Consider the following 23,071-nt stretch of genomic DNA (forward strand, 5'->3'; position numbering starts at 1 on the left):
TCTGGGGGTTAGACGTGCTTGCACATGGATGGGGAAGCCCCAGAATTCCTCATCAAGTGCAAGTCCTTTTTTTGGAGCAAGAGTTTTTACGGCTGGATGCCCTTCCTAACGCCAACCCAAACCCTACTGCTGGGCTTAGGACATGGGAAATGTGTGTTAAGTGCCTTTCCCAAGGACACAACGTCTGGGTGCATGTCCGGACATGTCTGGGTACTCCACTGGGGATTATATTGGTTCATAGCCGGATGCTCTGCCACTGTGCTACACAGACGCCACTTATTACTTAATATAAGTTAAACTCCATTACTCTCCATGTCCACAACCTTAAAACATGTCTGAAAAAGGCTAACCTTGAGGTTATCATGTGCATGGTCTAGTTTGGCCTGTAGGCTGGCAAGCGCCTCTCCTGTCTCCCCTTGTTGTGACAGCTGTTGTCTCAGGCTGGCCTTCTCCTCTTCCATAGTTGTCAGCTGGTCACAGATGGAGTTCACCTTGCTGCTGTGGTCTTCCTGTAGCTGTGGAACATACATCAGATGGTAAACAACAAGGACATCACCCCATTACTCAACCTTAGTCGACTTTCATCACATTCTCTTACATTAGAGTCTTCAAATGTTAAAAATCCCTACTAATGAAACACAGCAATCACTGCCTTCATGCCATTACCAATGCTATTTTGCAACCCTTCTAGTCCCACAGACAAAAGAAAACAGCGCTAGCACTAAGGATGGCCGGCAAAGCTGTATTGTGTATATTGGGAGTAATAAAAGCACAGAAAGACAGACAGAAAAGCCAAAAACAAAACCCCATCTTGGGATGAACTAATAATTGTAAGTGTACTGTCATTCTAATATACTACATGTACAGTAGCAAATTGTGAAACAGATTAAATCCCTTCACAGTCAGTGGTAGAAATACTTTTTTTCAGTGTTCTGCAATATTGCAGAATGTCAAAAATTTTTTCTGCAATTTGAAAATATTTTCTGCAAATACACAAGACACCTCCTCAACTTGAAAATGCCTATATATACTTATATTTACATCATATCTAGCTTTGCAACATTGCTGTTATTCTTTATTCTCACTCTATCTTTAAATTTTACAAGCAAAATTTGAAACAGGAATAACATACATGTGCGTGAAAAATATTCAAATGAATAGCGAAAATTGCAACAGCAAAAGCGTATCTATTCAATATTAATCAAATCAAATATTTGTTTATAATTTAAGTATGTGTATTAAAATTTTGAAAAATTCAACAACCTGCCTGAAAAGGGGGAAAAGAACATTATATCCCTGCAAGGAATACGTGCTCTGATGCGTAATGTTAGATCGCACGACCCGTGGTAACAAAAATCACAGCCACGGCCCACGGAAAAAATTACAAGATTTGAAAAAAAATCGAGAAAATAATGAAAAATTCAAAATAAAGAAACCTCACGCAAACCTTGCCCTCTGCCTAATTTTATTTTTTATAAATTTGAAAAATTGCTATCGGTTTTAAACATCGGACTCCGAGTTCGAACAATCGGCCCTCAAGACGGCCCGGGGATGTTATTGTTTTTCACGTGGGCGCCCCCCTCCCCACTGTCTCGGCACAGGAGGAAATGTCCAGCCTTCTCCACGTAAGGCGGTGCTCTAGATCTATCTGAGTAGTTCTCAACTTCATCGCTGCCATCTGGGCTTGAAGGACCACGGACTAATGTAGCAGCCACCGTTTCGTTCCTTCTGTCATCGCGCCCATGCCCCGAGTTCATGATCGGGCCCCGAAGAAATCGCATGCTTGCGACATACTAGAAACATCCGGGAATTGTTTTCCCGACTTTTGCCGACCTCGAGATCGTGACCGCGGAGATTAGCGAGGGTTGACGGAAATGCACGAAATTGACATTTTCTCACATGATTCGTCTCCGAAGTTACCACGGAAAGGGTCGAAACCCCCCCAAAAAACTGACCTCAAGTAGCACCAGGCAGTCGGAACGCACCGAAACGCCGCCATCTTGCGCGGCGGTGTGGGTTTCAGTTTATATCTGCAGCGCCGCTAGTTTGCTTACTAGTAAGTCTATATAAATTATAATCTCCTGAATTGAGAGCCATTGAATCCCGAGTCTGATTTTTTTCTTCTGCAAAATTGCAGATTGTTTAATTTTTCTTCTGCAATCTTGAAAATCTTTATGCATTTTGCAGATTGCAGACGGGTATTTCGAACGCTGACAGTTTTGAACAATATGAAAACATTCTATTCTATTATTCCAAAACTCCCTCTATATTCCCTAATGGCAAAAACATTCTGTAAGTCTGTCCATGTTGACTGTACCTTCTCCATCTCTTTCTGCAGCTGACTCTTCTGTCCACTGATGGTCCTGAGGTCGTGCAGTAGGGTGTCCCTCTCTGTCTCAAGACTGGACAGTCTGTCCTGTAGGTCTGTCACACGCTGGTCAGCAGCTGCAGCTGCACTGTTCCCAACCTCCTCCAGCTCACAGCACCTGTCCTGCAGCTGTCTGCAGTCCTTCCTCAGCTTCTCAACCTGACAATTTTGCAAGTACAATGTCAGTGGTTTCTTTCTAGAAGGCCATACCAATTTACTTCTTACTTCACAGTTTTGAACAATGTGCATGAGTCCTAGTTCATAAAAACCTAACTACATCTAACTGCAAGCTGTTACAACTTTGTTCTATAGATCCATTACTCATAAAAAGTCTCTGCCAGGAGCAGTGGCCTTTACAGTAGAGGAATGGGTCTTGCCTTGTATTGACATATCAGTACAGTACATTCATTTGGTGATTGCCAATACACACCAAGAGACCACAGTGCTATACTAACCTGTTGCCCAGCTTCTTGCAGATCCCTGGAAGCCTGGTCTAACTTTTCTTCCGTCCCTGTAAGTCTCTCTTGGCTGGCACAGAGATTCTCCTCCGCAACACCAAGCTGTCCTTTGGTCGCTTCCACTTCCTGCTTGGCAGACTGAAATAAAAGATATGATATTGAATTTTTGCAAAACCTTTGGCTGGTGTTAGATGTCTGGAAACAACTATTTGTGACCAAAGATGTGTTTACAGATGTTGTAGCTCTGTGTGGAGGTTCATCATCTTTGCCGCTTTATAGTTCTTCCACTAAGGCAGGCCTTCATTGTTTTCCACCCTGCCTGCTGCACCCCCTCCCATCTCATCAAGGTCGCGCTGAACAGTTTGTTTCCATGTCATGGTTTGTGCCCCTCTTTTCCTTCTTCCTGCGGGGCACCACTTTATTGCCACCCTGGGAAGCCTCAGCCTAGGCATTTGTACTGTGTGGCCCAGCCAACGTAGTCTAGCTTTTTGTGTGAACATGGAAAGTTTAGGTTGGCCAGTACGATTCCTGACTACATCGTTGCTAATGTGTTGTCATCTAATCCTTAGGATTGCACGTAGCTGTAGCACATAGGAGGTTACATGTACAGATGTTGTGGATCTGTGTGGAGGTTACTTGAGTGCACAGATGTTGTGGATCTGTGTGGAGGTTACATGTATAGATGTTGTGGATCTGTGTGGAGGCTACTTGAGTGCACAGATGTTGTGGATCTGTGTGGAGGTTACCTGTACAGATGTTGTGGATCTGTGTGGGGGTTACCTGTACAGATGTTGTGGATCTGTATGGAGGTTACTTGAGTGCACAGATGTTGTGGATCTGTGTGGAGGTTACCTGGAGTTGTTGTTTGAGCTCCATGATGATTCTGTGCTGCTCCTGTGAGCTGCCGCTGTCCTGTTGAAGCTTGTTTCTTGCAGCCTGCAGGTCCTGCTGTAGAGCTTTGATCTCTTCTTCCTTGGCAGACACCAGTCCTGAGGCCTACATTGCAATATAATACAGATATAATTATATAGGTATAGTTTCAATGCCTTTTCTATCTAAACTTTTGTTCTTACAACAACGTAATTTATATTGGTATCAGGGTGTTTCTTAAGAGGTTAAGAAGGGTGCTGCACCCCCATTCCCTAACCAGGCACCCCCATACCCTGGGAAGCAGATTCTCTGACAAGCATAAAATTCAGGTTAACAAGAGATGCTACTAGGTCACATTTGGCAACAGTCTTCAAATGTGACCCATCTAACAGTTATTTCCTCCCTCAAAAAGCCTTGTGATACAACATTTTGAATAAAAATTCTCAAAAAACTCCACACCATGGAATGGGGAGATCTACACAACACTCTGCACATCCCCGTGCTATTTCTTTCCTTTTTTTTAAACACTGCCAGTATTGTTTAACAGAGATGATAAGAGTACAGATCATGGTACCGTTCGAGCTTCCTCTGCAAATTTCTCCACCTGTCTTCTCATCTCCACCATCTCTACGTTGGAGGTGTTGTTGCGACGTTGCTGGATGCAGTTCTGTTCCCTCTCACTTTCCAGCACCATCTTGGACCTCTCCACTTCACCCTGCAGCTGGCTCTTTGCAAACTGTAATCTGTCACACGTGTCTTCTAGTTCTGAGGAAACCACAAACAAACAAGTCTTTTAAGGGCAGTCTACAGTAGCAGGGAACCATACCTTGCAACAAATGGCTTTTAAAGATGGACTGCATTAGGACTATCATTCAGTATCAAACAGTTATTTAGACTAAGTTTTTTGCGGAATCTGTTGTACTTCGACATAACTTATTATATTTTCTAGTCTGCTTTGTTATGTCTTTTTATGTATCCAGGGACACTTAAAAAAATGTGATCTACTGGTAAAATAAATAGATGAATTCATAAATGAAGGAATGAAAGGTGGTCTGGAGGAGAATGGGAAAAAATGATCTCATATAGCATTTGGTCATAAGTCTTACTTTGTCTTGATGACAATCAATTCAATTTCCCCAGCTTTCTTAGATTCAAGATTACACACTTGTGTGGGCACACACACACACACACGCACGCACTCACACAAACACACAAAGTTCCAATTTCACAAACATTTTTCACTGAAAATACATGGTTCATATTACAAACGCCTCTCTAATCTAAGAAATGTGTTTAAAACTCACCTTGTAGTTTCTTGTTGTCTCTTTCTAATTTCTGTACTTTCTGTCTGGTGAGATCTAGGTTCAGTTCCAGCTGTTTGATTATCTTCATCATCTGTGAATATAGGAAAATTAATGTTGTGTCCTGAAAAATTATTGTTGATAGGTAGAGATTGTCTTCTCTTTGAATTTTGGCTGAAATAATCCAACAAATACAGTTTCAGTTATATATTTCAGTGTCAACATAAAGTCTGCTTTTCCTACTACAACAGAAATGAGAACATGTTGGAAAATGACGTTATCATCACTAAGTAAGATGCCCCCTTTCCCCCCAAAAAAGTCTAGGGTTAGCAGGTTTTCACTAAGACTGGTCAGGTAACCAAAAATATTTTCTAAGCCTGTCTGACTGATGAGCGGATAGTACCTTGTCGGGATCCATGTTCTGGTGCCTGTTGGTATTGGCTGCATGGCTGGAATGAAGGTTCTCCAGATCTCGCACCTGCACCTTGTAGTCCTCCAGCTTGGCTACTGCCTTCTCCCGCTTATGCACCGCCTGCTGACATTCCAGGGTCTGGCGTTGGAGCTTAGCCTGGATATCACACATCTACAGGGAGGGGGGGGGGGGTGGTTCAGAACTTTGTATCCCCTTACATGATGAAGGTTAGACATCCAGGTAATAGTTAGTTAAAAGTTCAAATCTTCCTACACCATAAGGTGTATAGGGCGGAACCCATCTCCGTTTTGTAGCCCTGGGCCACACTGGGGTGCAATCACAGCAGCAGGGGGCTAGTCCACTGGCAGTGGAGTGTGTAACCTCCATACTGTTTCAGAAGCATGTACCATTTTTCTAAAGTCTTTGCCTCTTATCCAGACAATTACTTTTTAATACTATGTTTGTTTGCTTGCTTGTTTTTGCATGACTGGTAACACTATCATTGCACAACTAGACCTTAGTACATGTACAAGCTGCATAAGACCAGACTGTAAGGTTTGATCCACTCACACCAGGAAAAGACCCCTACTCTTTTCGATAAGTGTGCTTGGATCTTTAATGTATTCAAGCTGTGACTCAACTCAAACACGGGACCTCCGCTTTACGCCCAATCTGAGAGGATGACCCCAACCAAAGCTATAGGTACTCATTTTCACCAGAGTCAAGTAAGGAACTAGGTGCCTTTTCCAAGGACACAATATTGGGGCCCACATCCAGAATCATTAGATTCTAAGTCAACATCTCTAACCACAAGACCACCTTGCCACCTAAGTTACAATCATACATACACACTGTACATACTGTGCATAACATAGCTATAATGGACTGCTCCTAACCAGGCCTTACCTGCTTGGTCAGACTGTCTATCTCCTTCCTGTTGTCTTCCATTGTCTTAGATGAGACAGCCATAGACTCTCGGCGGGCCATCTCCAGCTGTGTGATCTTCTGCTGCTGGAAGATGTCCTTGTTGGCTTCGGCTAGTTTGGAATCCTCGGCACAGCTGAGATCGTGTTCCAGCCTCTCATACCTGCAAACATCATTCAGAGAAACGATTACATATATGTAGAAGTAGACGGAAACATACTGTAAATGTTGAGACTTGTGGTGGCTTAATGTTTGCGTTTTTTGCCGTGCCCACCTACCCACCCACCCCCTTGTTTCAACCAGGAACTAAAAGACACAGCAAACATTTTCTCCCTACTGCGAAATTAAATCCTAACAAACCTGAAGGCATTTACAGCATTTGAAAGATATGAACTTAAGTGAGTCATACTGTCTCTTCAACAACCACTCAAGGGGCTTAGGAGAAGTGGTCATTAGCCGGGGGTTGTTGTTTGATTAGTTGTTTGCTATACATATATATATAAAACTTCAATACTTTGGGCATGTCACAAGAGCGGGCAACATCACCACCCATATACTGCAAGGAACGATCAATGGTAGGAGGAGCTGTGTGAGGCCAAGAAGGAGGTGGGGGGACGACATCCGTGACTGGACGGGTCTCCCACTGACGGAGTGTACCCACAGAGCCAGAGACAGGAGAAAGTGGAGGAGGCTGATACTGGAGGCTACCATGGTCCCCGACCCTCAGGCATCAGGAGGGGACTAGGTAAAGGTAAAGGGGAAAAATATATATATATATATATATATATACTATTTACCGCTTCTGCAACTCTGCATGTGCCATCCTGGCCTCGTGCAGCTGTTCATGAAGCAGCTGAACATCCTTCGGCTGTTTGGACAGGTCATCCTTGTCGACACTGATGTCCTGGAAGTCTTCAACGTGCTTGTGTGATTTAGTTTGGTCTGCTTCCATGTTGGACAGCTTTTCCTTCAGTGCAGACACCTGAGAATACAAGTGAATCAATCCTGTGAAAAACTCTTGTAGGAAGTTAGGTAAAGGTACCATAGCCTTTATGGGGGCCGTAGGGGCAGTGGGTTGTTATCTACTGTGTCTAGGGCACAGTATTGGAAGGCGGAGCCCATCCCTCTCCTTCCACCGCCTTTTACCTCCCCAACCGAAGTCAGGTACCCACTTTTACACCTGGGTGGAGTGAGGAAAGTCGTGTAAAGTGCCTTTCCCCAAGGCACAATGTCGGGGCGCATGTCCAGACATGTCTGGGGCAGCCCAGGTTCGAACTCAGCTCCCCTTGTTTGACAGTCGGATGTTCTATCCATTACACCACACAACACCACTAATTCAGGTAAATGACAAAGATTTCTTGGATAACGAAGTTCTTTGTACACAACCAAGTGTTTTATTAAAGCCAATGTTTCGGGGTCACTGTCACCTTCACATAGCTTTTACAATGCTAAGTGAGTGAAGACCACCAAACCATGGTTTGAAAAAAGCTTGATGAGGAAGCTTTATCTACTACATGAACTGTGTTACAAGTCTGTCAAGATAAAGTTAGTACATGTACTTCACAACACTTAAAATATGCACCAGCAGTGAATCTTCTGCTGACGTCTGTTCTAAACTCTTCAACTGTTCAGACATCTGCTCGAGCTGGACCTCTTTAGCAGCAAGCTCTTCCCTTAGATGCGTCGTCTCATCCTTTAAAACAGAGGGAAAAGCGCTTGATTGATAAGTGGATGACGAGAATATTCATAAGTCTTGTGAGACTAGTGTAGATTTACACAGAATAAAGTTACAAATGACAAGTCAAACTGTTCAAAATGATAGTATAATTCACATGTTGCAGTTGACAGGCCAAAGAATGGCTTGTGCTTAGTGCTAGTCATATTTCAACAACTCTTATGTATAATAGTTCTAAAGAAAACACAAGCAGGCCTGGCTGTCTTTTTCTTGAATGTCCAACATCAATTGAAATGAAATAAATCTACCTGGTGTGAATTCTCTGCTTCTTTCTGTTCTAGGGCACTCAGCCGTTCCAACAATTTGTCCACACTCCCTTGGCTAGTGGCCAGGTCCTCCCTCAGCTGAATCATTTCCTCCTGAGAAAAGATCAAATAGACTATCAATAACTGTAATTCACTTTATCTTCATGGTAGAAAAATTTCACAGTGTAAGGAAAATGCACATTTTCACTGAACTTTAACTTCGCGGTGGCGGCAAGTGCACAAAAAAGTCAGTGATGATGTGGGGAAGGATGAGGAGTAGTAGGTATCGTATTATACTCAGCACTAGTTGTTGTAAAGAGATGTGGAGGAGGGCAAAAGATTAATGTTGTATTCACGGTGATAAGTTCACAGTACAAAGATGACCGTGAAAACATTGAACATAAAGTTACAGTGAAAGAAACAAGAATTACAGTATAATCTAAACAACTCAATCTTTTGTCCTGTTACATTATTACATATGGCTGTTCACTTTAGTACCATAAAATGTAAAACAGTAACACATTTCAGCGAAGTCTACTACTTCTCCATTTTCCTGACCTCCTTAGCAGCTGAGTCCTGAGCTAGCCTGTCCAGCTCTGCTACCCGAGCCTTGCTCTGCTGCAAGGCTTCTTCAGCCTCGGCCAGCCTGGCTACTGTTGTCTGCAGCTCTGATTCTAGTCTGTGGGTCTGGGGAGAAGGAGTCAAAAAACAGTAAAAAAAGAGCAACAGAATATCTCTTCCACGTGGTTAAACTACAAGGAAAATCCATGTACATGGCATAGACTACTGACTACAGTCACCGAGCACTTTTTCAAAATGTCATTACTGAATTGTACTAGGTGGAGAAATGAGTGTGTTTATGTTATATTTTACAGAGCACTTGCTGCCCTTTGTTCTGTATCAGTTTATAGAGGACATTAACATGTAAGACTGTCGAGGGGAAACCCTACTTTCTCATCAGTATCGCCAGCTCCTGTCCCTGTGTGCTGCCCCTGTGCCTGCATGTCCTGGAGTTCCTGACTCAGCTGGTCGTGTCTGGTCTGCAGATCCTTGTGGGCCTGCTGCAGATTATACAGCTCTTCTTGAGAGTCCACAACCTGAGCAAAAGGCAACAAAAAATATAGGTACAAATGTTTCTATTCAAATACAGTACCAAGGTCAGCTGAATAGACCATGAAAGTAAAGTTGTCTCGGGGTGGCTGTTACACCACAATGTATGGGGAATCATATGGCAGTTTTTCCCCATTAATTATTAGGCATTGAGAGAAAGATACTGTAGGAGGTTGTCAGTCTAAACCCAGACACTGATGCAGAGCACGAAATACTGGGTGCATGTGCACATTTGTACACCTAATTTTTAACTGTGGGTGCACCAGTCCACCTGGATATTTGTGAAGACAGAAGGCACTGTTGTATACTTCTACTAGTATGAGTGAACAACAAGTATTGTTAGTGTCTGAGAGGCAGAAGTCTCTAACCTGGTCCACGGACTCTCCCAGGTCCTGCCTGATCTGGTCTCTCTCAGCTGTCATGGCCTGGAGAGCTGACTGCAGTTCCTGCAGGTTCTCCTGGAGGGCGTTAATCTTGTCAGTGGACTGCTGCTGGGCTGAAAGGTCCACGGTAGAATCTCCCTCCACCAGCAGACGTAGCTGGGCACTCTCGTCATAGGACTGAAATGACAAAGATGCATCTCAGTGCACGAGGTTGTCAAAGGTGCAATCACAAAATGCTTTACATGACGAAGCATTTTGGTCAAATGAGGGTCTGCATGGGGAGGACCTGGCAAAGTAGATTTCATCTTCACTTTTCGGTTCTTCCACATTGTTTCCCACATCTAATGGTAGATTTAGGAGGACTGGCAACGTTTAACAGTAAATTTAGGAACACAGCAACGTTTAACGGTAAATTGACGTCCACTGCACTGCACTAGGTTTTGGACTTCATCAGTAAAACTAGGCTGCAAACAGAGACACAACCGGACGTTCCATTGCAGTTTAAGGGCAATCTGGATTCCAACTATGTGATATACTAGTAGACGCTCAACGATAAATTCTGGATAACCAAAAAATTACTACATACAATTAATGCAGCCAATTACGCTTCTGAATCACAAGTAATTCACTCACAATGCTTAACATAGCTTGCTGCGTCTCACGGAAAAAAGGCATGGAGATCCCATAAGTCCCAGGACTTAGTACATGTGGTTACTAAGCAACGAGACGGCTGTGCAACGGAGCTGATTGCTCCCTTGGACCCACCTTCTGCAGCTGATCCCTGAGATCAGTCACCATACGCTGGTGTTGCTCCTTCTCCAGGTGTAAGTAAGAGTCAGCATCTGCCTTCTCCCTCTCGAGCTCCTCAAGCTGCTTCTCTAGTCCAGCCTGGAAAACCAGCAAAAAAAAGTTATCAAATAATCATTATTTACTGATAGACCTTAGTAACCTTTTCAATTCACTAGCCATTTTAGTAATTGTAAACCTTTTCTATAGAGTTTTTAGGATACATTACTTTTTGACCTACCAATCTGGAGACCAGGTCTTCTTTCTCAGCAGATACTTCTGTAAGTTTCTTGTTGGTTTCCATTGTAAGAGCCTCTGCGTCTGCAGCAGTCTTCTTGAGCCCTGCTAGTTCATCTTCAGAAGGCTTGTTCTCAGTCATGTCAGTCTAAGGAGAGTAGAAATCACAAGACTTGTTAAAACATCTAACACATCACGTAAACGGGATACACACAAACAAAATCAAGTGTTCAACCTTTTTTTAAGTATGTATGGTATAAGACCACTTAGCTTACAACACAGGCATTCCTGAACTTGAATTTTGACTTGTCAACTGGGAGGTCTAAAAGATCTATCTATTCATTATGTAAAAAATAAGCTGTTTTCGTTATTTCAAAACAAAGGGTTGTTGGTTTGTAAACATTGCAACCATCCTGCATGGTTGATTGTCTACTGATATCATAAAGCAAAACATAAACCACAACTGACTTGCTGTGCCCTTCTCTCCTCCTCGTGCATCTCTCTCTCCAGACGGGTAAACTCCTCCAGCTCATTCAACTCCTCCTCCTTCGTCTTCAGCTCATCCTGCAACTGATCCTTCTGCACAACTCTGCAAACAGCACAGGCCTTGGCTTTAGTACAGATTATCACTGTGGTAAACTTTTAATGAGAGTGTACGAGTGTGCATTCACTTGGTTAACATGTTATGAGTCAATCCTCTTCAAGGCGACCACCTGTCCAACGTGACCGCTTTTCCTCAGCCCCCCGGGCGGTCGCCTTGGGCAGGTTTGACTGTACTTCGGAAAAGCCAACTTACATTTGCTGGAAGTCTTCATTCATCCTACTGCTGTTGTCTTGCAGCTCTCTAATAGCAGTTTCCAGAGTAGTCTGTGGATGGAAAAACAACATAAATGTCCAGTATACAATAAGATTTTTGAGATCATACTGTGATCTTATTTCTGAACCCTACACAAAGACCTAGCTTGCAAAATTCTTGAACTTCAGTCAACACTTGATATGACCGTGCTTTCTTCAAATACAGTCCGGGATTCAAAAGTAAGTTGTTGATGTTGGAAGAAGAAAAAAAAGCACACCTTTTCTGCCAGGAGTAGTTCACACTGCATAAATGCTTCATCCAGGGTTTTGCGGAGTTCAATGACCTCTATGTCAGATGTGCTGAACGCCCGCCGACGTTTCTCCAGGTCAGACAGCTGTTCCTCCAGAGCTTTAATCTGCTGGTTTTTCTTTTCCAGCTCCTCAGCAGTATTCCTTTGTTCATCAGATGTGAAGGCCTGCACACACACAATACAAGAGATAGAAGATCTCATACCTCCAAGTTTTTTTATAAATCTATTAACAAAATCATCATATCTTGCCGCTCCAGTTCTGTATCCATTGACGGGCTGTCTGGTTAGCCTCTTGTAGGTCACAGTCTGTGCATGTTAAGCCAAGTTCACAGTTCTGTTGGAGGTGCTGTATGGTTGGGGGTCTGCCCCACAGGGGCAAGCTGCACTTTAGGCCTTGCCCCATCTCAGCATGTTGTCGTCTTAACAAAATATAACACAACCACTCTCATATGCCATACTTGGGTTCCTGACTTCATCAACAGTAAACATTCATGCCTGCTGAACAACCTTGAACCAGGGCCAACTCAGCCTGGGAACAAATTTGGACCCAAGCCAAGTACAAACACACACCTGGACAAACAAACACAAACGCAAAGACTGAAAACAATACCTCCATTTTCACGGAGGTAACGACACAATCATACAGACACACATACACATAAAATGCTTTGATGCAGGCTTACATACAACCTGTACAGACAGACATACAAGAATATGCACAAGAGAACAATCATTAGAAGCAAGGAAAGTATCGTATGTGGAATACATCAGTCTCACCTCATCAGACATGTCGTGTTGGCGAGATGCTGCCAGTGCTCCCTCCAGGTCTGCTATCTGGTCGTGTAGACCCAGAATCTCTGTCCCATCTCGCTGCCGAAGGGCCTCCAACTGTATACATATATGATCAAGAGTAGGTAATGGTCAGGGTCTAATAGCCTTTGAGTTTGAGGCCATGGGGACAGTGAGTTGTTAAAAATCACTGTCCAGGGCACAATATAGGAAGAAGCCAATCCCTCTCTCCATTCACTGCCTTAACATCCAAACTGAAGCCAGGTGCCTATTTTACTTGCCTTTCTGAAGGATACAACTGAGGACACAACATAATCTAGCCAGGAATGCAAGGAAATGAACCCCTGACCTCTCGACTTTGGGTTAGCTTGCCTAGCCCCTTGACATTCAATATCAAACACCTTTAAAATCAATGAGAGTTACCTTAAGTAAAATACATCTCCTTCTCATAACTTAATATCAGCATCTCTTCTAAATAATCATGCCTTTTGCCAACATATCTAACTAGAAACAATGGTTGAGCATATAGAGTCACTAACTCATAGTCATAATGGTCGTATACAAATGTTACTGATATCAACATAAGAGTTAGTGATTAGATACATGTATACAGTATAAGAGATAATTTCCCCTTCCTTAGCCAGTTTCAAATTTGATGTTAATTTGACAACATAAAGTAGATTGATCAAGTGATGGCAGAGCAGGCTTACCTATGTTGAAATTTATTGAATTGTCCTGGATCATGAATTCCAATCTCTACGGTACCATATATGTGTTGGCGTTCGTAAGTCTTCTACGAGGCAATTCCAACTACAATAAAAAAATTGAGTGCAAGCACCTGTTCCTCCAGCATGGTGATGTTACTTCGTAGGGCTTTGACTTCTGTTTCCCTGTCCTTCTGTGAGGTGGCTAACTGCTGCTCTAGACCGGAGATTGTGTTCTGAAGTCCATCATTGCTGTTACTCCCTGCAGTAGTGTAGTTAGAATAGAAAAAGCATAGTTCCTTTTAAACAATGCTTTGTCTCTAGCCCAACACTGCTTGCAGGGATGGAAAAAAATTTCACCCATCCATCCAAAAAATCTGTACTTCATGACATGAAGTTGATGAAACTTAATTAAAATTGAAAGATTGATTAAAAAATTTAGAGATCTAACAACAGAAATTAACAACGTGGGCTCCCAATCAATGAGTGGGACAGACAAAATTATAAAGCAGGAGACAGGCCTTCTCCAGACAATACAAATATCAAGAAATGCAACTACAGCGTATTTGCTTTCTTGACTGGACACAATATAGACATGTACTGTAGTTCACTTTATCTTCACGGTAGCAAAATTTCACGGTGTAAGGATATTTTCACTGAACTTTAACTTCACGATGGAGGCAAGTGATTTACAGAACACAGAACGGGTGTGTGAAGGAATCATTTTTTCACGGTACAGAGGCGACCGTGAAAACAGTGAATATAAAGTTACAGTGAAAGAAACAAAAATTACAGTAAACATGGTCTTCAGATGATGGTGTTTTTTTTTCCACATCAAATTGCACATCAAGCAGATTGTGCCAACAACCAAAGATATTTCCTTCCCACCTGTGTTCAAGCGTAACTCCAGCCGGCTGACTTTAGCTCTAAGAGTGACAAGTTCCTCTTCTTTACCCTGATTCTCCTCTACTGACTCGTTGATCACCTCGTTCAGCTGTTGGACAATTTCATGGTGGCTGGACAGTTTGGCCTCTAGCTCTGAAGTGGGGATAGATAGCAGCATCTATTGGACAGTGATCTCAAACCTGTTTAGCTCACCTTAGAGCTATTCTTTCACTGGTACCGGTCATGACAGAGAAGACAGACGTACAGTATTTACCGGTTCCCCTATCTTTTTTCGACAAGTACAATGAACTGCGGACCACGGCTTAACGTCCCATTTTAAGGATTGCAACCCCTTCCAGTGGCGTGCATTTTGCGTAAGCGACAACAGCTGGGATTTGAACACCCAACCTCTTGGTCTAACTGCGTTGCTCAACAGGAGCAACATTAGAAGACAATACATATAGAAACAAATCAAACCTTGGATGATCTTGGCCTTCTCTTCTTCAACAGCACCAAATTTCTCTTTCACAGAGGATAACTGGCACTGGAAGAAATGTATTTGTACATCTTTATGATTCAGTTGTTGCAAGGGGCAAGACACAGCCTCAGAAAAATTCACAGGGAGTTACCTTGTGGTTCGGTCCATAATTCTTTCAATGCAGGATAAACAAGATAGGTGGCGGGTTAAGTCTAGGAAAAGTCTTTAACATCTAGACATACAATGTACTTCCCAAAAGTTCTGCATGAGGACATGACATTATATGTCACATTCAAGAAATGTCACACTGAAATCACTGTCATTAAAGCATGGGTCTAAGTCCTACCTCCAGCATTAAACACTGGTCTTTCTTGAACTGAAGTTCCTGCTGAAGACTTCGCTCCTTCTCAGATGTAACATTAGCAGAATCAGGGATGTCATCCTGCTTAGTGGCTGGACCTTCTTCATCCTGTCAGAAAAAAACTTTTGCTTTAAGTTTAACATACAAGATACTTTTCATGATAACAAATCTTGATCATACTGTTTTCTGGGCATTTTTAAAGGCAATCAATCAATCAGTTGCATCTAAGAGTTAAGGATACGTTAATAAAAGGTACCAACACGATAAATGAATTTCGGAACAAGTGCCTGTCTTACAGGACTATCATTATCAAACAACTCCACCTTACCTCTGTTTGGGTTCCTGCCTCAATAAACATAAGTTTGGGCAGTTCGTCCAGCGTGGGCATGAAGGCCACTCTACGGCTTGAGCGGCTGGAGCGAGTGGAACTGATACTGGAGCGGCTTTCCTCCAACATGTCAAAGTCGGGCAGCGAGTCACCTGAACCACCCTCCAGACTAAAGCTCTCACCACAGGGAGACTCCAAGACTGGGTCCAGTTCTGAAAAACATCACAGTTACTTCTCTTAATCTTCTCAAGGATATGGAAATATAAGAATAGTGTCTACTTGCTATTGGTACTACTACTATAAATGTATTTGGGTTCACAGGGAGTAAATTTTGCCGAAAGGAGAAAACTGCAAACACTAAACCACCACAAAAATTTTGATATTTACAGTAAGTCTAGATAGTAGTATGTACATCTAGTTAAAAATTCTGTTAGTTTCATGTTTCAGTCCCCAAAAATATTCTGTAAAACAGTGAAGACAAATACGGCCCTCTTTCACACATTGAAAAACAGCGTTTGCGAAGCATCTGAGAACAATAATTTTACATTTCTTAAATGGTAAACTGCTCAAGGCTGTCACAGTTTTGCAAACAAATGTTATATTTGTGGTCTTTAACATGCGTTGTTAAACAAAAAGCCGACACTAACCCTCAAAGATAGGTTCTCCAGAGAAATGTTTCCTCCTCTTGCGGGGTATGGAGAACTCCGGAACATCACACAGGGAAAGGTTAACGTCTTGGCTCGGTGGTTTGAACGAAGAGGGGTCAAAGGACAGGCGAGACGGCTGTCCCACTCTCGGGCACCAGGTGGCTCTTCTGGGATTTTTCTGTCAAGAGAGATTCATTTCCCCTGTCAACATTGAATGATATGCTGTTTGAAAATCATCAAGTAACAGATTTTGAATTTTGACACCCTACTAGTACAAACAACATATACAAGCCTATATACATGTACACGCATGCCAACACACAGACATACAAATACACACACACACAGACAGAAACACACACAGGCTGACACACCCAGGCAGACAAAGACAGACCCAGACAGACACACATGCACACACACACATACAGGTACACACAGACACAAACAATGGCCATACCTTTGCCTTTTCGGTGAGTGCTTTTGTATCTATGCTAGATCGACACATGAAAAGCTCCATGTTTTTCAGCTTCTTCTCTTGTTCCTGTTGTAGCTGTTCCTTTTCCTGGAGTTGCTGCCGAAGCTCTTCGTTATCTTGCTCTAAAGTCAGGAAGCCTGTCTGACTGTTCATCTACATTGATAAAGAAAGTTATTTCAGTAAAGTATTTCCTGATCTATGCCTTCTACAGGTGTGGCTTCACAACTTCTGAACATGCCTTTCCAATTCCTACACTGAATTTGACAAGATATTGTTGCTAAACTGTCAGATCTGTTGCAGAACCTTTTTATTGGGTGAGCAAAATCTAAGCAACAGAGGCCATGTCTAACTAAAGACAAATCCTCATTGGAGCAACCACTGCATATTGAAACAACTTGGAGCAAACACATTGAAACTGTTGATAATCTAAATATGTTTACTTTGGATGTATCCATATCTACCCCTCAACCAATTCAATTTCAGCATTTATCATGGAAATGACATGCTACCAGTACCAGGTAACCTACTGAAAAAGCAGTGAAATGAGCACTAAGCAATCATACCTCTTTGATCTTCTTCTGTAAGTTGGCGATCTCCTTTTTTGCTCTATTCAGCATGGCCATCTCTGACAGGACCTCGTTTACGACAGGCTTGTTCTTAATAGACTTGGAGGTAGTGGCAAACTGTGGATGGAAGAGAATAGACAACAGCTGCACAACAAGGAAGGAACAGTCCTACTGGGATATCCTTACTACAAGCAATCATTACCCTACAAGCATACAGCAAGCATTATACTACAAAAATCACAACAGATTCTGATCTTTATACATACCATAAAGTTCTAAACTTATTTGAGCACCACTAAAATCGATTCAATATTTAGACTAATTGGGTTTCATTGAAATTTGCAGGAAGGTTGTATGTGTCTCAAGGCATTCCATTTTAAAGCAGGAGGGTGGTATATCAGATCATATAATAGGTAGTTTGAAAGGGCAGGAAAAAAACAAGATAAGTCGTGAACTGACTTGGAGTGTGCTCTTTGTTTGTTCTTCTTCTGCGGGTGTCACTGCACATATAACAGCTGTCTTGGAGTTTCCTCCCAGACTCATCTGTAAGATTCTGGTCAGCTTGGAATCTCGGTAGGCGATGTAAGCCCTGCAGGTAAGATGGAACATTTTAAAATTACATGTACCTACTAAATAAGTTAAGTAACTAATGAAATACTCTGAAATACTGTAGTTATCCTCTATCAAGGAAAAGCATGGTATCTTTTCAAGCAGATACAAGTAGAAGTACATGCGTAGTACATTGTGGATGTGCAATGGCTCATATTTTCAGCCAAGTACACCGGGTCACTGCAAAGCCTCTCGATACGTGTGTTCGGTTCTTCATAATGCAGATATAAAACACCTTAATGCATCCAGTTCTCCATTTTTTGTTACTACGACGATAACTGTAACGACAGCTTCATACTCACCCTTCGGGCGGACACTCGCTGAGTTTGCGGATCACATTGCTGAGCGTAAGCAGAGACTGGTTGATGGCACCACTCTCTTTCAGCCGTTGTCCTGCAATACAGTGGGAAACACATAAAGAAGCCATTAGAACCCCATTTCGATGAATATACATATCAACCATTGACTTTTAACATAATATAGTATAGCCAGTAGTTAGTATGAAAAATCAGGTTACAGAGATTTGTGACCCTGCCAGACACACACACTCTGTCACAGGCCGACACACATACACAGGCAGACACACACACACACACACACACACACACACACACATTGACGAAATCAGAGATGGCAGACTTCGTCCACAGCAATCAGAAACAGAGAGACAGAGAACAAAATTACTGACACAATAAAAACAATGCTTTACTCCCTTGGCGTGATGTGATACAATACGAAGCCGTCTAACCACCAAAGGTGACATGATATCAGAGGAAATAGAGAATACAAAGGGTCACTTCTTACCTTCAGCTCCGGTTTGACTGGCCCGCTCAGAACCAGCAAGATCCACCAAATTCTACAGGAAAGAAACATCAATTACTTCAGTGGTTTTTGACTCATAGCTACATGTATTATGTACATTTTTTACATCACAGAATACACTGTGTTGTATTCTATATGTACCAGTGGACATTTTGAAACTTAAAGACAAAATCATGCTCACCAACTGAGACACGTTCACTGCGTCATCCTTCGCTCCTTGTTCTCTGCTCTCAATAATCTAAGATAGAAGGTTCAACAAATGACTCGTAAGATAGTCATGCCATTCCTTAGATAGTCAAAGCAGGTCACACTAAAAGCCTAATTACTAAATATGCTTGAGACTATTTGTACAGTATCAATAATCCCAAGGAGTATGATATATAGAGGTTGAATAACATCATGATAGTATCTTGTTAACTTACAACTCGGAAGATGGTGTGCGATCGGGAGGAGCGTTCGTTCATGTTGGTACCAGCAACGTGTCTTTTCTCTAGAAAAACAAAATCAAAACAACTAGTGAACAAGTCTTATCTCTACTAGACTGAAGAGGCATGCAGCACTTCAAATCTTGCAGATTAAGTAGCTAATATAAATGTATGAAGAGCAGATAGCATAATCAGTCAGCCAGACTCACTTTCGCCTTTCTTCATCCAGTCTAGGACTTCGTCTTTGCTCCGGACCAATTTCTCCTCCAGGTTTGCTACATACGTACCTCCTTCCTGTAGATAAAGGACAAGACATTCAGTGTATATTGGTCATTTATCAACTTATGAAGTACTGTTACTGTACTGTAACAGAATAAGAAGACCTCGTGGATATCACTTCCTTACATGAAAAAGACATGTATAAGTAAAAGGACAACAATAACACGTCTAAACTATGTGGTCGGGCTGGTACCTCGAGTGAGAATACCATGTTGTATTCTCTATCTATGACGTCATTCCTGGGTCTGGTCTATATAGCTAATACTTAATGGTATTACACGGGCTTTCATAATGATTTGAATGCACTTCACATGCACCAAGTGCGCCATTGTTGAAAATTCAAACAACACATTCAGACGTTGGAATTGAAGTTCTTACAATGTTTTGTTTAAGGACTGTTTTTGAGAAATGTGTGTTTAACTGTATAGAGAAAGAATAACATGTTAAGTTACTTAACACATCATTTGAATATAACCAAAATCCTTGATAACAATGAATGCTGTAGAGGAGCTAAATTTATGCCCAATTTTTATACCTATGCTATGCAATATGGGACTTAACAACTTAACTTTCAAACTGTAATCATGGAAGATCTATTTCTTACCAGATGTTCTCGGATTTGCAAACCTCCAGGTCCAGGTTTGGAGTCTTTGGCAGCCAGCAGGTCTGACACTGTCTCGTTGTAAATCTCCATAAAACTCACACGGAACAGATACTCTCGGTCCGGATGCTATTTAGGATAAAATAACAATGTACCCAGGCAGTACAAAAGCATCTCATTCTGTGCCTGTATCTATATAGGCGGTACAACCGCCCTTCAGTATAACACACCAGCTTCGCAGGCACGCTTTTTATATAATTTCTGAACACATCAATCCTATAATGTGACCAACTAGTAGAAAAGACAAGTTTCGTAGAACAAAACCTAGCAGCTAGGTCCTGAAAGGAAAAAAATGATTTTTTTTCAAAAAGTACCACATACCAGAAAAACTGAGTACTAAATAATTTTCCGTCTGCACTACAGAAGTGTGCTATAAATTACCTGGTCGATATAGTGGAACATGTTGTCTATGGCATTTGGGATGATGCCTTCAGATTGGCCGTCACCCATCATGGTGTAAGTTTTACCGGAGCTGGTCTGGCCATAGGCAAAGATTGTCCCTGGAAGGACAGGACAATGTGACATATTCAGAGGCAACATCACACTTCAAACAAGGTAAACAGATAGCAACATTTACCCCTTTACCTTTTTTTAATCTTTCTAGCTTTTGTTAATTGAACACAACTACTAACTGGGAGACCCTGGTTCAATCCTGGGTCGGAAATCTGTTACAGCTACACCCGTCTTTTGGAAGGAACGTAAAATGGGGGTCCTGTGTTCGAGGAGGAAGGGCTAGCACAACCCTTCCCTGTAGAAATACACCCTGCTACCAAAACAGCAAGGAAACCCACAGTGAACTGATAAACACTATGAAACTTGTCTTACCGTTATATCCTTCCATGACACTTTCTATGATCGGCTGTGCAATCTCATCATACACGTCTTGGGTTGTTTCCTCGTGGTCGAAAACACGATCTAAGAGGGTTGGGAAAACATGACCATTGGTCCAACCATGATGTACAGTTTCACCGCATATTTACCATCTTTTTAACTTGAATTCATTTTAGTTAGTTTTTTATATAAAGAAAATGACAACAGCTGAGGTAATATAAAAACTATATATAGCATGTGAGTGGGACTTACCAAAGAAGTGTCCTGGCCCAGTCTGTTTACCATCTGACCCAAGCTGGAAGATTTGTTTCGTATCACAAGACCAGTACATCTGTGCTCCACTCTTCCTTTCCCTGTGTAACAAGACATGAACATTTGTAATTTACGTTCCTTCTTGGAATCCTCAATGTTGTACATCTTTCTTGCTAACAAGAAAATCACCACAGGACTATCAAACTTTAATTGTAAGGCTAATATTCTATTGGCAAATGCAATTTGCACAGGGAAAAGTAGCATCGACTTGGGAGTCATATTAGCAGAGCTAAGTCATAAAAGATGCACACCACAATTCTGTGACATCGGTCAGTTGTAGTGTACGGCAAATGGGTAATAAAGGGGTTTAAAAGGTAATGAGTTTTTAAAGCACTCATAATCTGCTGTAAAATGGCATTAACTATCAACTTCTAGCAGGCCTTCTGAAAATTGTAAGAACTTCTGAAAATTGTAAGAAGTGCTTTGTTTCTGGTGCTACTTGATTTTGGACCTGAATCTTGCTTCCGGATCCAAATGGTGACGTAGAATGAACTGGGATGTGCCGTAGGCCCGAGGCTGTGATTACTAGTACACTGATTACTAGTACTAGTGTGAAAACCCCCAACACACCTTGCAATGAGTGGCCGCACACGAATGGCCACTTTGAAGGCATCATTGCTATCTGCTGACGACCGGGAGCGTGGAGGCATCCTGGCAGCTCAAAACCTGTCCTCTACACCTGTACAAGAAGTGCAGAAACATTAAAAATAATAATGGTTATGTTCATAAATTTTTAAACCACCCAGTGACCAGGTAAGGCCAAGGACATTATACTATCTAAAGACTATTAATTATAAAACTTCATAACATAGTTGGGCAAAGGACAATAAAACCCTCTTTGTCGGGTGGTATACCTCCAAAACCTTGATATAGAAAACAGCAAAAAAACTTGGAAGTAACTGCCCTATAACTATGAGCCACAAGGAAATTCTCTGCTCTCCTCAGTTTTGTAACAGTAACACACAAGGAAAGATTCAACCACCACACCACTCGTTTTATTTTTCAAGTCGACGGCCAGTCCGGTCAAATAATTTTTGAAAATCAAAATTTAAGCACGCTTATTCAGTTCTTGCGAAATAAGAATTCTAAATGGGTATTAGGGCAGCATATTATTGCCCTTTCCAGTAAAACAACCGAATTATTGATATCCCGTATCTGTATGAACACGAATCAACATGAACCGCCATGCAGCAGGGCTTCCCAGGCACGCGCGCAAGGGGCCTCGGTGGTGGATTTTCTATACAATTATGTAGAAATAAACGACTTGTCACAACCAACCCCTTCATATCTAACTCGAAAACGTCTGGAGTTACTTGACGATAAGTATTTCCACTGCACAATGCGTTTTGAAAGAACAAATTTTCAAACACCACGCCCGAGCCTCTGGGTTGTGACTGTTTCGCGTGCCCGGAAAACACTGGAAAATGTACATTTTTGACCAGTTTTGCCCTGTAATTCCCTATGACAGATAGAGAACGTATACTCACAAGTATCAGCAGCTCCGTAAGAATTATCTATCGTTTTTGTCGAAGCTCTAAAACGTAAGAAAACATCGACTGGGCTTGACAAAACTGCGGACTAAGACGTTTAAATTCAAATATGGCGGCTCACTAAATAAATAGGTAAAATATGGCTCTCGTTCTCAGGGTACTTCAACAATTGGCCAATGGCGAGCGGAGGATTTTGGAATTCTGGACACGAGATCGGTTGAGCAAGACAGGAGTTTTTGGGGACACCTCAGGAACGGAGACTTCTTAAAATATCCGGTTCATTACCTTAGCCGGGAATGTATGCATTCGCGGTAAGGTTATGTTATCGGTTACGCCAGCTGTAAAGTGGGTCCGTATGTATGTCGAGATCATAAGTCGAGAGAACTTGCTGATTTTTGGTAGGTAAGTGGCGGTTGTGGGAACGAAGGTCAAGGTCGAAAATGGTTAACCTGTCGTTTTTCTAAAGTGCTCCAG

The 23,071-nt window shown here is 42.0% G+C and overlaps 1 protein-coding gene across 6 annotated transcripts in view; it reads right to left on the minus strand.

Annotated features, from left to right (window-relative positions):
• LOC136448410 (uncharacterized) overlaps positions 1–22,707 on the minus strand; it is a 38,961-nt gene extending 16,254 nt beyond the window's left edge. For all 6 annotated transcript variants that reach the window (XM_066447874.1, XM_066447877.1, XM_066447876.1 and 3 more), the window contains exons 1-40: positions 22,595–22,707; positions 21,678–21,786; positions 21,048–21,148; positions 20,790–20,879; positions 20,346–20,464; positions 19,908–20,033; positions 19,234–19,318; positions 19,022–19,089; positions 18,781–18,837; positions 18,582–18,633; positions 18,080–18,170; positions 17,628–17,757; positions 17,166–17,285; positions 16,585–16,755; positions 16,128–16,305; positions 15,481–15,692; positions 15,138–15,260; positions 14,791–14,857; positions 14,317–14,466; positions 13,563–13,690; positions 12,713–12,823; positions 11,903–12,100; positions 11,626–11,696; positions 11,298–11,418; positions 10,834–10,977; positions 10,572–10,694; positions 9,792–9,983; positions 9,264–9,410; positions 8,872–9,000; positions 8,317–8,427; positions 7,916–8,026; positions 7,131–7,315; positions 6,316–6,496; positions 5,401–5,580; positions 5,001–5,091; positions 4,271–4,461; positions 3,679–3,822; positions 2,824–2,964; positions 2,318–2,527; positions 351–515 (exon numbers count right to left, since the gene is read on the minus strand). In XM_066447874.1, the coding sequence (XP_066303971.1) occupies positions 351–515; positions 2,318–2,527; positions 2,824–2,964; positions 3,679–3,822; positions 4,271–4,461; positions 5,001–5,091; positions 5,401–5,580; positions 6,316–6,496; positions 7,131–7,315; positions 7,916–8,026; positions 8,317–8,427; positions 8,872–9,000; positions 9,264–9,410; positions 9,792–9,983; positions 10,572–10,694; positions 10,834–10,977; positions 11,298–11,418; positions 11,626–11,696; positions 11,903–12,100; positions 12,713–12,823; positions 13,563–13,690; positions 14,317–14,466; positions 14,791–14,857; positions 15,138–15,260; positions 15,481–15,692; positions 16,128–16,305; positions 16,585–16,755; positions 17,166–17,285; positions 17,628–17,757; positions 18,080–18,170; positions 18,582–18,633; positions 18,781–18,837; positions 19,022–19,089; positions 19,234–19,318; positions 19,908–20,033; positions 20,346–20,464; positions 20,790–20,879; positions 21,048–21,148; positions 21,678–21,757 (5,094 nt within the window). In that variant the 5' untranslated portion in view covers positions 21,758–21,786; positions 22,595–22,707. The remainder of the gene's footprint in view (positions 1–350; positions 516–2,317; positions 2,528–2,823; positions 2,965–3,678; positions 3,823–4,270; positions 4,462–5,000; positions 5,092–5,400; positions 5,581–6,315; positions 6,497–7,130; positions 7,316–7,915; positions 8,027–8,316; positions 8,428–8,871; positions 9,001–9,263; positions 9,411–9,791; positions 9,984–10,571; positions 10,695–10,833; positions 10,978–11,297; positions 11,419–11,625; positions 11,697–11,902; positions 12,101–12,712; positions 12,824–13,562; positions 13,691–14,316; positions 14,467–14,790; positions 14,858–15,137; positions 15,261–15,480; positions 15,693–16,127; positions 16,306–16,584; positions 16,756–17,165; positions 17,286–17,627; positions 17,758–18,079; positions 18,171–18,581; positions 18,634–18,780; positions 18,838–19,021; positions 19,090–19,233; positions 19,319–19,907; positions 20,034–20,345; positions 20,465–20,789; positions 20,880–21,047; positions 21,149–21,677; positions 21,787–22,594) is intronic.
• Between the last annotated feature and the right edge of the window lie 364 nt (positions 22,708–23,071).

The sequence above is a fragment of the Branchiostoma lanceolatum genome, chromosome 14, assembly GCF_035083965.1.
Source record: "Branchiostoma lanceolatum isolate klBraLanc5 chromosome 14, klBraLanc5.hap2, whole genome shotgun sequence".
Lineage (NCBI taxonomy): Eukaryota > Metazoa > Chordata > Leptocardii > Amphioxiformes > Branchiostomatidae > Branchiostoma > Branchiostoma lanceolatum.